At 46.7% G+C, this 12,950-nt stretch overlaps 2 protein-coding genes and 1 long non-coding RNA gene across 7 annotated transcripts; 2 read left to right on the forward strand and 1 right to left on the reverse strand.

Moving 5' to 3' along the window:
• On the forward strand, nt 286-5,427 carry LOC8079383 (pentatricopeptide repeat-containing protein At4g33990). Its single transcript, XM_002461046.2, has 2 exons — nt 286-3,961; nt 4,075-5,427. Exon 1 carries the CDS (start codon nt 383-385, stop codon nt 2,468-2,470), a length of 2,088 nt encoding a protein of 695 aa, XP_002461091.1. The 5' UTR covers nt 286-382; the 3' UTR covers nt 2,471-3,961; nt 4,075-5,427.
• LOC110432228 lies at nt 6,222-10,789 on the reverse strand. 5 transcript variants are annotated; one of them, XR_002449639.1, is made up of 5 exons: nt 9,863-10,789; nt 7,774-9,703; nt 6,947-6,980; nt 6,673-6,774; nt 6,222-6,546 (listed from the first exon to the last, which is right to left on the reverse strand). It is a non-coding gene; the product is annotated as an uncharacterized LOC110432228 (long non-coding RNA). The 5 variants fall into 5 exon arrangements; XR_002449636.1 differs by having other exon boundaries at nt 6,875-6,980; XR_002449638.1 differs by having other exon boundaries at nt 6,875-9,703; nt 9,863-10,222; nt 10,303-10,785.
• LOC110432819 (hydrophobic protein LTI6A) lies at nt 11,959-12,882 on the forward strand. The gene is made up of 3 exons (XM_021453691.1): nt 11,959-12,113; nt 12,280-12,411; nt 12,533-12,882. Exons 1-2 carry the CDS (start codon nt 12,021-12,023, stop codon nt 12,361-12,363), a joined length of 177 nt encoding a protein of 58 aa, XP_021309366.1. The 5' UTR covers nt 11,959-12,020; the 3' UTR covers nt 12,364-12,411; nt 12,533-12,882.

Genomic DNA, 12,950 nt, shown 5'->3' on the forward strand with positions numbered 1-12,950 from the left:
AACTAGGTCTTTACGGTAATCAATGGATAAGAAACCACTCGTAACCCATTGGATGAGCGAATATAGTTTCTATCACTACTTATGTGTTATGTGGTGTACTTACATTAAAAATGATGATTCTTTTGGTACGATCTCGTGTACTATTGAAACTAGTTTCATTGGCAGGGACACGCCTGCCAAAGCCGGTTCGGCCGCTCCTAAATGAGCCCATGTCCCAAGCCCAGGAGCGAAGCAGGCCGACCCTAGACAGGAGAGGGGCAATGGGCCATGACAGGGTAGAAGGTGGCCTGTTTCAACGGCCATGGCACCAGGTGGTTTCCCCGCTACAGAGAAACAGCTCGCCGCTTGAAAACGAAAAGCCTCGCGCCGCCGCCGCCGCCGGATGCATACTATTTCCTCCGCGGTGAAGAGGAGGCTCAGACTGAGGCCTCGGTGGCTTCCTCTTGCCTCCCCAGCGATTTCTCCTCGCCGCGGGTGCAGCAGCCACGGCCCCCGCGAGGCCGTCGGCTCGCACGACTCGCTACTCCTCCGGCTGCAGTCGGGCCCCGCCCTCACGGAGGTACGGAGATTGCACGCTGCGCTGCTGGTGCGAGGATACCGTACAAGCACCGTCCTCGCCGCACAGCTGGTGCGCGCGTACGCCAGGCTGCGGGATGGTGGGCTCGGGCACGCGGTGCGCGTGTTCGACGGAATGCTTACGAGGAACTCCTTCGCGTGGAACGCCGTGATCAAGGGCCTTGTCGATGCCGGTAGGTTCTCGGAGGCACTGCAGTGGTACTGGGACATGGTCGGTGATGGCTCGGTCGTTGCTGATCGTTTCACTTACCCACCTGTTCTGAAAGCATGTGCTGCACTTGGCGTGGTTGAGCAGGGGAGAAAAGTTCAAGAGAACGTGGAGGCGGACATTGCCAGGGGTATTGCAAAGTGCAATGTGTTTGTGCAGTGTGCGCTTGTGGACATGTTTGCCAAGTGTGGGTGCTTAGGTGAAGCAAGGAATGTGTTTGAGAGCATGGAAGTGAGGGACTTGGCTGCGTGGACTGCGATGATTGGAGGAACCGTGCACGGAGGAGACTGGCTTGAGGTGATGACGTTGCTTAAGCGCATGAAGTCAGAAGGGTTTCGGCCCGATTCAATGATTTTGGCCACTGTTATTCCAGCATGTGGCAAGGTGAAAGAGCTTAGGACTGGAACGGCATTACATGGATGTGTGGTAAAATGTGGAGTAGGTGTTGATACCTGTGTTCTGAATGCTTTGGTCGATATGTATTGCAAATGTGCTAGGCTGGATTTTGCTGCTTCTCTGTTTTGGTCTATCGATCACAAGGATGTTATCTCTTGGAGTACCATAATTGCAGGGCATTCACAGAACAGAAGATATCATGTGAGTGTCAGTTTGTTTTCTGAAATGGTTGCTTCAGGAGTAAAACCAAATTCTACTACCCTTGCAAGCATACTTCCTAGTCTTTCAGAGCTGAGGTTATTCAGGTATGGAAAAGAAATTCATTGCTTCTCCTTAAGAAATGGTTTGGAACACAGTGAGTTTCTAGCCAGTGCACTCATCGACTTCTACAGTAGACAAGGATCCATTAAGGAAGCAGAAATTGTTTTTGAGTTCACGCCGAAGAACGATTTGGTTGTTTCGAATTCAATGATCGGAGGATATGTTGTGAATGAGGATTCAGAGTCTGCATTACGTCTATTAAGGGCACTGCTGAAAGAGGGACTTAGACCTGATCGTGTGACTGTTGTTTCAGTTCTTCCTCTATGCAATCAACACTCCAGGCTTCTCCAGGGCAAAGAACTACATGCTTACGCCATCAGGCATAACATAAGTTCATGTTGCTCAGTTAGTAATGCACTTACAGATATGTACTGCAAGTGTGGTTGCCTAGAACTAGCCTTCGAGATTTTTCTGCTGATGACAGAGCGAAATACTGTTACATATAACACTCTGATTTCTTCTCTGGGAAAGCATGGTCATGCAGAGCAAGCCTTCTTTCTTTTTGACCTAATGAAGAGAGATGGAGTTTCTCCAGATAAAGTGACTTTTGTAGCTCTGTTATCATGTTGTAGCCATGAGGGCCTTATTGATAAGGGCTTGTGCTTCTATGATTCCATGTTGCGGGACTACAATATTTCTCCAGATAAGGAGCACTATTCGTGCATTGTTGACCTTTACAGCAGATCTGGGAGGCTTGATGCTGCTTGGAGTTTTATTGCAAATTTACAAGAAGTGCCAGAAATCGATGTTCTTGGGTGTCTATTGTCAGCATGCAGAGAGCACAATAGAATGGACATTGCTGAGCTCGTTGCAGAAAGAATATTTGAGCAAAACCCCAATGATCCTGGCTATCACATTCTGTTATCTAACATCTATGCCAGTGCTGGAATGTGGTCTGAGGTGACTAGGATAAGAACTATGATCGAAGAGAGGAGCTTGAAGAAGAGAACAGGAAATAGCTTGATTTAAGATTTGTGGTTTCTTGACTCCATGTACATATTCATATGCATTATATGCATTTTGCACAAAAGAAAAACATCATTTGCCTGTGGTTGTATGGAACAAATAACTAGACATGAAGATAGAGTGTAAAACTGCTGATGTGGAAGGATAGTCACTAGCTTCTCTAGCTACTTGAGAATTTACTGATGAACCTGGGAGACAGGACGCAAGACGGGAAACGGGAAGAGAGACAGCTATTGCATCAAAACACTAATCAGAAATTTTTTCTAGAGGAATAAATTCCATATTTGCCGGCATAAATGAGTTGACAGGATTATAGAGTAAATTTTACTGTTATTATGCTTGTTCTTGGTGTTATATGTTAAGTAGTTTAACAATTTTGCTCCTTCTCTATACCATGCCTGCAATCTGCATGCTCTTGCATTTGTTTGCTAGTATAATTAGCTAAAGAGGGTTGCTTGGGGTCACAAGATACAGACTGTATATCTTGATGATAAATTTATTCACTTTTCCTGGGAACCCTTAACTTTTTTTTTCATCTAAGAACTCCTTTTTCTGTATTGCTTACTCCTTATTGCTCTATGTGCAGTTTATTATTTTATTCTGATTCTGATTTTCCTTATTAATAATCAAGAATCTATTTTGCAATTGTTTCATGAATCATGATTTATGAAACATTCATCAAGGGAAATTGATACTCACGCACTAAGATAATTTTGATGATTTCAGCTACGACCCACCTCTTAGTTTTGCAACTTTTGTTGTTGTAGGTAGTCAGTATACACTTTTCTGAAGTCCTTTTGTGCTAGCTGCAATTGTGAAGAAATGGAAGTAACTGGGTGCCCATCGATCCTCAGATCCTTCTACAGATTGGAAGATGTTTGGATTTTTCCAGTTATGTTCTGTTTGAGAATTCTCAGTGACTGTGGAAAATATTATTTACCATGAGTCTTGGACTTATTCTCCTAGGCAGGTAGTTGGACCACACATATCAGTGCAGTGTTTCTCCAGACTGGGTTTCAGCGTGACAAAGCTTTTGCCTACTCATGAATTAGCTCACCTGTTGCTATCATATACAACGATGGTGTCTCCATCAATGGATGCCAAAAGCAGAATCAGTAAAGCATCCGGATTTCACTGATGATGCATCATAATGCAATACAAAAGGGCAGTAATCAATGAGGGTGCTGGGCCAATACAAAGGGGTGGGCTCACCACATGTCTTCATCAGATAGTGGATTCCCCGCTTGTCCTACTGAGCATTGCTGCTATCCGAAGTTTGTGCAGAGGATTGAGTTCAACAACATGGCCTATATTATTACAGCCTTCGTTCAGTTCTGGCTTCCCAGAATCTATCGGATAGGGAGCTGCTTTCTTGCAAGAGAGAGAGATGATTTTGACATACCATTTTTTAATAAAATGTGTTTTACATACTTTGTCCATACATTGGGTCCAGAGCTCTGAGAAGTGAAAAACGTCATCACTTGATGATCAATGGTAGTATAGTACTATTGTGGTTGTAAGAAGATCCCATGTGACTTTTATTACACTATATCCTTGGACATCTTTTATTTTCTTACCCTTGGTTTGTTGACTTCCTTGCTATGTAGATTGACTTGCAAGCTTCAAGACAACAGGGAATGGGCATCCTTATCGGTTCCAGGTCACATTCACATCGTTCCAATGGCCGGTGCAATGTAGTTTGGGGTTTGGACCATCTGCCATCCTGCAACGGTAACTGCCTTCTCCCATAGGAATCTGAAGTTCATTAACAGCCAGCTGTCTATACATGATCCAAATGATTCCGATAGACTTGCGCACAGCAATAGATAAACTTAATGAAGACGTTGGTAACCGTCCAGTTCTTCATAGTATATATTCTAGTTCTCGTAAAAAAGAAGTATAGAAGTCCAGTGGTAGACTGCAGGTAGCGAAAATATTCGGGTAACAACCGCGGCACGTACCCACCCTCACGCATGCCGTTCAATTCTATTCAGAGATTCGTGCTCCGCCCGCTTACGTGTATAGGCTGGCTCACGATTAAGCTTAATCTGCTCACATGGAAATACACGTGGATTTGCAGTGTGCATCAAATTTATTGCGGGTAGGATTCATTTATTGCTCTCTGTCTGCTTCACTCTCCTAGCTCTCCTTGTTCAACGATCAACGGCGCCGGCGCCCACGTGACAGTGCAGGGCATGAGGTTGCGGCGGGTGAACACGGCCGCCTTGCTGCATCCGGACACCCGGTGGTGCCCGACGAGTACAGCACCGCCCCGGGTCCAGCGCGAGTAGGTGGGAGACCTCGGCGGCGGTGAGCGCCGGGTTGGCCGGGGCGAGGTGGACCGTGGACGTGGGCGCGGAGCGCGCGGGTCCTGGACAGGAAGGCCAGGAATGGGACGGCGGCGCCAGTGCTAGCGTCGACGAGCGCCGGGTGGGATAGGGACGAGCACTGGGAAGGACAAGGCGAAGGACGGGAAGGAGAGCGGGGGTTCCGGCGGAGGTAGCGGCGCCGGAGAACGCAGGTTGCAGAACATCCTCATGGCCGCGCTGTAGCCGTTGCGCGGGTCGATGTCGGGGTCGGACGGAGACGGCGGCATGGGTGCTTCGTTGGTGCACGCGAGTACGACGGCAAGGTTGCCGGGTGGCGTCTACACGTTGAGGCTGCTGCTGCTCCGCTACTGAATCCAAAGCCAAGAGACCCGCAGGCTCGGAGGGCACTTCCAGCTTTTGGGTTCACTGGATTGAAAAGCTTAGGATGGATATCTATTCTGCAGAGAATACTGATTGCTTCTATTTTCTTTTCTTGGTGTTCTTGATTTACTGCTGCAGAGAATGCCGCTTGCTTCTATTTTGTTGAAGTTCTTGATTTACCGGTACATTTTCTCTCATCGAGAGATCTGTCAAATTTGGTTCCAGACCGATCAATCGACTATTATGGAAGATGGTTAATTTTTGTTGTTTTAAAGTTCCACTTAGTTGCCTTTGCGCTTGATAATTAAATCATCTTTTAGCATTTCTGAGGGGTTGAAAACGATGGTGGTAAAGAAGAGTACCAATCCTGAATTGAATGAATAACTTAACTCTGCAGTTCCTATTAGAGACTGTTATGCGTTCTTTTTTTTCGAGTAAAGAGAGGGCTTTATTAATTAGGTAACACAATGTTACAATCAGCCATAAGCAGATCCTTGGCGCTCGCATGCGCTGATCCCCATTTAGCTTCTGAAAATTTACATCGCTTAGCTAAACTAGCTAAAGAATTTGCTACTTTGTTTTCATCTCTCTTTAGGCCTTGTTTGGATGTAGTCGGATTCACATCAATCCACATGTGTTAAGGTGGATTGGAGTAGAACTTGAACTAAAATTCCACCGTAATCCACACCAACACACACCGATAACATCAAGGACTTACTTGGAATATTCTCCAATCCCGCAGCAGGCGCATGAGGCTTTTCGCTTCAACAAGAGTGACACCAATCTCCGATCTATCCATCTCTGTATTCTCCAGCACCATCTTAATTCTTGTGCAGTCTTTCTTGATGATCACAGACTGTTATGCATTCATCATATCATCTCTGTCTTTCTCACCTAAATTTGTTATCAGTGTTGTTTTGCCTCTTTCTTTTCCAAACCGAACGAATATCGGTACATGTGGCAAATATTTGAATTTAATTTTTGATGCTCGGAGTTCCACTATTAAAACAAAATTACGATAAGATTGGAGATACGTTTGCACTTTGCAGAGGCTAAGAAAAAAATATTCCAGGGTACAACTACAAATTCATCACAATCTCAATCTACAGGTATTTACACACTGCATATAATTTAAAATTCACATTTACTAAATTACTCTCAATGTCTTAAACTGATTACAAATGTGATATCTGCTAGTACTTTTATACAGTCATGGTGAGGGCGTGACACACTGACATCACATTGCAACTGATCTACCTACTTATTATCCAACAAAAAATTACACCACATACACATGCTACAACTTGGAGCTAATATGTTGCCGCAATGCTAGCTTGGCCGGACAATCTTAACCCGCCGCATTTTCTTTATCGACGAATCCACAAGGACCTGCATGACAAATGATAAGGGTTATTAGGCCAGCAACTCAACAGAGCTCCATCTTCTCTTACAAAAAAAAAAAACATCAGTGGTTACTATTCTTGCAAAATTGTTTGTGTTGAGCCAGCGGCAAACCTGTTTGGCGACAAATTCTTTGATGTGTGATTTGTGCAAGTGACTTCCTGGGCGTCTGACGATGAACACTGTCGGCAGTCTCCAGCCTTATCATCAGGGTATCTGTATAATGAAGAATAGTTAGCATGAATTATTCCATTAGCTAGTGTCTTTCTCTTTTGAAGGAAACTTTCTATTAGGGTGTATGTATGTATGTATACACCTACGGGACAACTGCGATTTCATCAATATCTGTGTGTATCTGAAGTAGGCTTTCAAGTTCTACAGGAGGCACCTGAATGTAGGCTTTCAAGTTCTACAGGAGGCACCTGAATGAAATAGATTCCATCAGAATTCAGGAGAGAAGGCAAACTGACACTGTAAGTCCGTAATAGATCAGATGCTCTGATGGAGTGATGTGTCATGCAAATGCTGATTAGAAAAAAATCTAACACTAGATCTCCTGGTGGATACCAACTGGTAGCCTTTGTACTTAATTAACTCTTTCGGCCGGTCCACAATGTAAACGAATCTGTCTTGGTCAATGTAACAAAGATCTCCTGTCCTCAACCATTCTTCACTATCCAAAATCTCAGATGTATACTCCTCGCCTAGGTAACCTATGCTAGCGCCCATAAGGGACAAAGTGTCACTGAAGCTCGAGCAAAAACAGCCATCAGGAATGCACTAACAAATTCAAATTAGAACACTGATATTGAATCATATGTATATAGCTCAAAGTGACATACAACATCCACATGAAGGGACCACACAAGAATGCCAACAAAATTCTCTCTCCTTTTTTTTCCTTTTTGTTAAGTTTATTTACATTTTCTGTAAACAAGTGCAAGGTTGGTGGCATCTTTTATCTGGTGGCCGAAGAAACAAATATAGACACTGTAAATGTTGAAACTCTTGTTAACTTATAAAACTCTCTTAGCACATTACTAGGGTGGCCATACCCAAGTTATCTGAATCTGAATATACAATACCCCGTGAATGTGAATTCGTTGAAACTATAGCTATCAGGACAAGGTCTTCTTAAAAGCAATGTTATGAGCAAAGTGGATTATAGCATATTGTTTTACTACTAAACTAAATTGCATGGTGGTACGGACCTACCTTCATTACAAAAGAGCCTCAGACCCAAAGCTCCCCTGGCAGCCTCTGTTTCTGGATGAACAATCGTCACTTCAACGCCCCATGAAAGACGGCCCACGGATTCAAGTCACGCGCATTCTTCGTCTCCAACAGCGGGGCAGAAACCGGCTGTACTCCATAAGACCATACCCGTTTTGCCAATTGAAAATATGTATAATAATAAGTACAGCACCGCCGCCGAGTCTGACACTCCGACTGCCGGACCAGGACCATCGCCACCGCGTCCTTGTCGAGTCATCGCCACCGCGTCCTTGTCGAGTCATCGCCACCGCGTCCTTGTCGAGCTCCTGCAGGAACGAGATGAACATCGGGGAGTCGAGCAGCACGGTGCGGAGCCCGGCAGGGAGCTTGCCTCTGGTGCCCGCGACGGCAGATGTGACTCAGGGGTTGGAGAGCGCGAGCAGGCAGGAGACCTCGGCGGCGGTGAGGGACGGGTTGGTGGGTGCCACGACGGCGCCGACGGACATGAGCGTGGAGTAGAGCACGGACGCCCGCGGGCGCGAGCACGAACACGACGTCACGCCGAGACCGACGCGGGAGCATAGCACGGCAGCGAGCGCGTGGAGCTTGGACAGGAAGGCCGCGCTCGTCGATGCATGAGCGCCGGGCAGGACGGGGGCGCGGGCAGCGGGCAGGGGAGGAAGGATAGGGCGAAGGCCAGAAAGGAGAGAGGGAAGTTCGGCCTTCTGTACGCCGAAAGGAGCTCTTGCCCTGCATTTACTTCCATACCTAACTCCCGGCCGGCCAACCATACTCCGCAGTCCACACAAGCAATCTCCTCTCTCTTTCATCCATGTCACTATGTCAGATCCATGCTGTACTATTAATCTACAATCATTGGCCGCGGCTGCCATGTCACCAGATGTCCACTACCCAATCTCCACGCCCGCACTTCCTCCTGTCCGTCCGATCAAGGTGGGTACCTGCCGCCGGTTGTAACAAATCCACGTTGCTGCAGGTAGCCTGTGGCCGTTCTCTCTCTGGCTGCAGTAGTAACTACTCCCTCCATCCCAATTTATAATTCATTCCAAAAATCTTGAAGAGTCAAAAGATCTAAAGTTTGACCAACATTACAGAAAAAATTAGAAAGATTTATGACATCAAATAGATATTACTATGAAAATATAACTAATGATGAACCTAATGATACTTAGTTGGTATCATAAATATTATTATGTTATCATATAAATTCGGTCAAACTTAGGATGCTTTGACTCACCAGATTCTTAGAAGGACTTGTAATTTAGGATGAAAAGAGTAGTAAGCAATGGAAGGCTGCACACGCGAAGTTTTGCTCTGGATAACTCCACATGCTACTCTACTACCTATCCAGCCCTTCAAAAAAAAAACCCAAGTAACAGGATTTGTATTCTTTAAGCTTTAGAAACCACAAGCTTTAGAAGGCAGTAACCCACCTGTCAATCTGTCATGAGCTGCCAGAACAGAGAATTGGTGAATGCTTACACTAGTCTATGCAAGTCTTTGGGCACTGGAGCTTAAACGGCACTCCCCTCCATGTGGGCAGATAAGGACGTCCCTGACCCTGAGAATGGGGTACCGACCCACGCTCCTTCGTCATGCTGCACCCACCGGCCACCGACGCTGGAATGAATTCACCGGCCATGGCTTGCTTCGCCATCAGTCGATATCATCGACCAAAAGGAGACGTGTAGCTTGCTGCAGCCTGCAAGAGACGAGCTTGGATGTTTGTTTGGTATGATGATTCGTTTTGGCACAGTGATGGTGTTTGATAGCAGCCTATTAGAGGGTCCTGATCCGGTCCATTCATCATCATTCATGGGCGTTAGTATGGGAAACGGCATGTAACTGGTGCCTGGTGGTGGCCGGTGGGTGCCGACATGTCCACTGGGCGCCCCGCCCGTTGAATTGCCTGCCAAGATTATGCATTATTGTGTCATACTAGTAACTTCATATTATATTGCTGATGTGATCCTTCACTGTCTCACATATATAGCTGACTGGACGAGCGGATTAGCATGACATATATTATATATAGTTACGCGTGGTAGTGGTTAGTAGTAAGCTTTACCTTTCTTCCCCCCATTTTGGTGCGTGGTCCTCTTTTTGCAACTTTATCTGTGCCTGTTCTGAAACAATCAACTGGACTTTCTTGGTTAGGTTTAGCTGCTGCCGACTCCTCTTCTCGACGATTTACAGCAAGTCAGAGTAACTCACGAGATACATCAGGCATGTTTAAAGGTACTGATCGTATGTAACAGCTTTGTTATTGTGAGGTCGGCAACATGGAAAAGCTTGACTTGAGAACAAGCTAAAGTTGAAAGTGTTTTCCAGGTGTCATGTGCATTTTACCTGTTCTCTTTCTGGTCCTGGCCATCGAAGCATCCTCCAGAGTGTAGATCCGATCCATCCACAAGAACATGCTGAAAGTCTTGGAGCAAAGCAGGGTTGGACGGATGGAATAAGAGCCGGAACATGCATGACTGGTAGAAGGGAAAGCAGGTTGCTTACTTGTCATGAATGGACACCACGATTCGATCGCTCGCTAGGAGAGGAAGAGGATTGGAGTGGACAGAGAGGATGGTAGCTAGGAGAGTGGAGAGATGTCAGTTGATGTGCGAGAGTTGAATAGAACCAAGCATAATGCGTGATGGATCGACGCGGCGCGGGCCATTCTGGAGACCGTGAAAGCGACACCGTGGGTCGATGGATGGATCCATGGCGTCCCTACATGATCGCACTAACGCTAATTAACGTCGGCGTCGGGTACTCTAGTCGTATCACACCAAATTAAAAGGTGGTTTTGTTCCATGAAGGAAACAAATCAGGGAGAGATCTGCTGCTGCCTGCTGCTAGAAGGAAGGATTATATTAGCATGGTACACAATATATATTCCGTTAATAACCAACTATGGTGGCAGACTCGCAGTAGGACTCTAGGAGACGTTATTCTTCTACCTGGGCCTTATTTAGTTCCGGAAAAATTTGGATTTAGCATTTTCGTTTTTATTTGACAAATATTATTCAATCATAGACTAATTAGGCTCAAAAAATTTATCTCGTGATTTACAGGCAAACTGTGCAATTAATTTTTATTTTCGTCTATATTTAATATTTCATGCATGTGTCATAAAATTCGATATGACAGGGAATCTTGAAAAGTTTTTGGTTTTTGGGGTGAACTAAACAGACCCAGTAATTTATCTTTGTATATATACTTCCTTGTCAACTTGTTGGACCTCTTGAGAGGTGGACACCTATAACTCGAGTGCAGACTGCAGAGGTTGTTATATTATTATTAAAAATATAATAACTGCCCTGGGATTCAAGACAACGAAGGTGGACGGCTGGACGCGGTGGTGACGACGCTCCCTCCCGCAGCTGGCACACAAGCCTGATGAGTGCCTGGCCAGGCCGACCATGGAAGTTTTTTTTTTTTTAATGTGAAAGAATGTGCCGTTGTTCTCCAGGTTTCCGCGGATCTGCTTCCACGTAGCACTGGAGTCTTCATTCCGTTTTGTTCCTAATGTAAAAGAGTAATGGTGACGCTAGCTACAGGGTGCGGTGCACAGCAGGAGGCCGGGTCATAGTGGCGGTAGATCATAGCGAGTTCAGAATTCTTCAGAAAGGCGTTTCTGCCTGGCTGGTTTCACTACGGAACGGAAACGGCAAAGCGTGTTGTGTGACGAACTCGATCGATCGTCGCCTTAATCGTTAAGCATCACAAAACCAGCAAAAAATCAGAAACAAAAAAAAAAAAAGTGGGTGCATCTCTCGACTAACAGCCGAACAGGAACCTCCTCACCGCATCCCCGGTGATGCACGTCCGGCACGCAAAAAAACTAGTGCTTGTACTAGGAAATAGCGCGTACCCCGTGCAAGGCGCTGGCTGCACCCGCATGCGCTGGCGCTGGCCGTCGGAGCCGCACACAGCTCAGCGCACGCGGCCGGCGAACCTTGGGATCCGATGCCCCCTCTCCCAACGGCCAACGCAACGCACGCGCTCTGCTTTGGCATCTTGGCAGGCGCGGGCCACGTGCCCGCCCCGAACCCCCGCCGGCTCTCCGTCTTTATAAGCCTAGCCCCAGCCGCCGATCGAGCACCTCACGCTCTCAGTCTCAGCTCGTCGCATTCTCCACCACGCACCCCAGCTCTCTGATATTTTCCCCCTCTCCCCCCCCCCCCCCCCCCCCCCCCCCGATCGAGCAGCGAAGAGCGGATAAAAGCAAGATGTCGAACTCGGACGGCACGGCGACCTGCATCGACATCATCCTCGCCATCATCCTCCCGCCGCTCGGTGTCTTCTTCAAGTTCGGCTGCGGGGTATGTATGTAGTATCGGCCGCTTCTGAATTCTGATGGTGTGGTGGTTTCTCACCGCTTGCAGTTGCAGAGCCAGTAGCGTTTCCGTTCGTGCGTGCATGACACTGTTCTAGCGTTGCGTGGTGTGTCTGATCGAACAGATTTTTCTACTGTTGATACGGTTGCAGGTTGAATTCTGGATCTGCCTCATCCTCACCTTCTTCGGCTACCTCCCCGGCATCATCTACGCCGTCTGGGCCATCACCAAGTAGCCTGCAGACGGAGGCTGTGTCCCCTGCCATTCAGCTCGCCTCTTCAAGGTACTCCCTCCGATCTCTACCCTTCTTCAGCAGCTTTTGCTGTACTGCTCGATCAGGCCGGCGGGTTAACTTATCTGACCGATCAATTTGTTTTATCTGCTCATATATGGTGGACAAGCAGGCGATGAGCTGATGATGATGGGGGACGTGGTGCGTGTGGTGACTCCGGCCGTCGCGCGCCCGCTGTGAAATATGGTGTCGATTTGAGATGTGATTCCTTCCTTTTCTTTGTTAGTTGCTGCTGCTGGTGTCCCCCGTCTCCAATCCCTTTTCCATGGGGATTTGAGATGTGCCTCCTCAGCTGCGTCGTCCGATCCAGTTCCTCTGCACATTCGATCTCCTCCATGTACTGCTTCGATTGATGCTGGATTATTAATTCCTAGTTGTTTGTTTAACCAGTTCGTCTTCTTTTTTTTTACCTTCGATTGTGTATTTGTTCGGTTACATACTAAGAGTATCTTCATCAGATCAGTAGTAGTACTAGTTGTTTGTTTTGGTTGGGTCGTTGGGAGATGGGAATTGATGGACCAGCTGCCATT

Source organism: Sorghum bicolor, chromosome 2, assembly GCF_000003195.3.
Source record: "Sorghum bicolor cultivar BTx623 chromosome 2, Sorghum_bicolor_NCBIv3, whole genome shotgun sequence".
NCBI classification, from domain to species: Eukaryota; Viridiplantae; Streptophyta; class Magnoliopsida; order Poales; family Poaceae; genus Sorghum; species Sorghum bicolor.

Bases quoted from the DNA above. Each gene is read 5' to 3' on its own strand.
- LOC8079383 (XM_002461046.2), top strand. From the start codon at position 383: ATGCATACTATTTCCTCCGCGGTGAAGAGGAGGCTCAGACTGAGGCCT.
- LOC110432819 (XM_021453691.1), top strand. From the start codon at position 12,021: ATGTCGAACTCGGACGGCACGGCGACCTGCATCGACATCATCCTCGCC. The intron at 12,114-12,279 runs GTATGTATGTAG...ATACGGTTGCAG, and splicing joins TCTTCAAGTTCGGCTGCGGG to GTTGAATTCTGGATCTGCCT.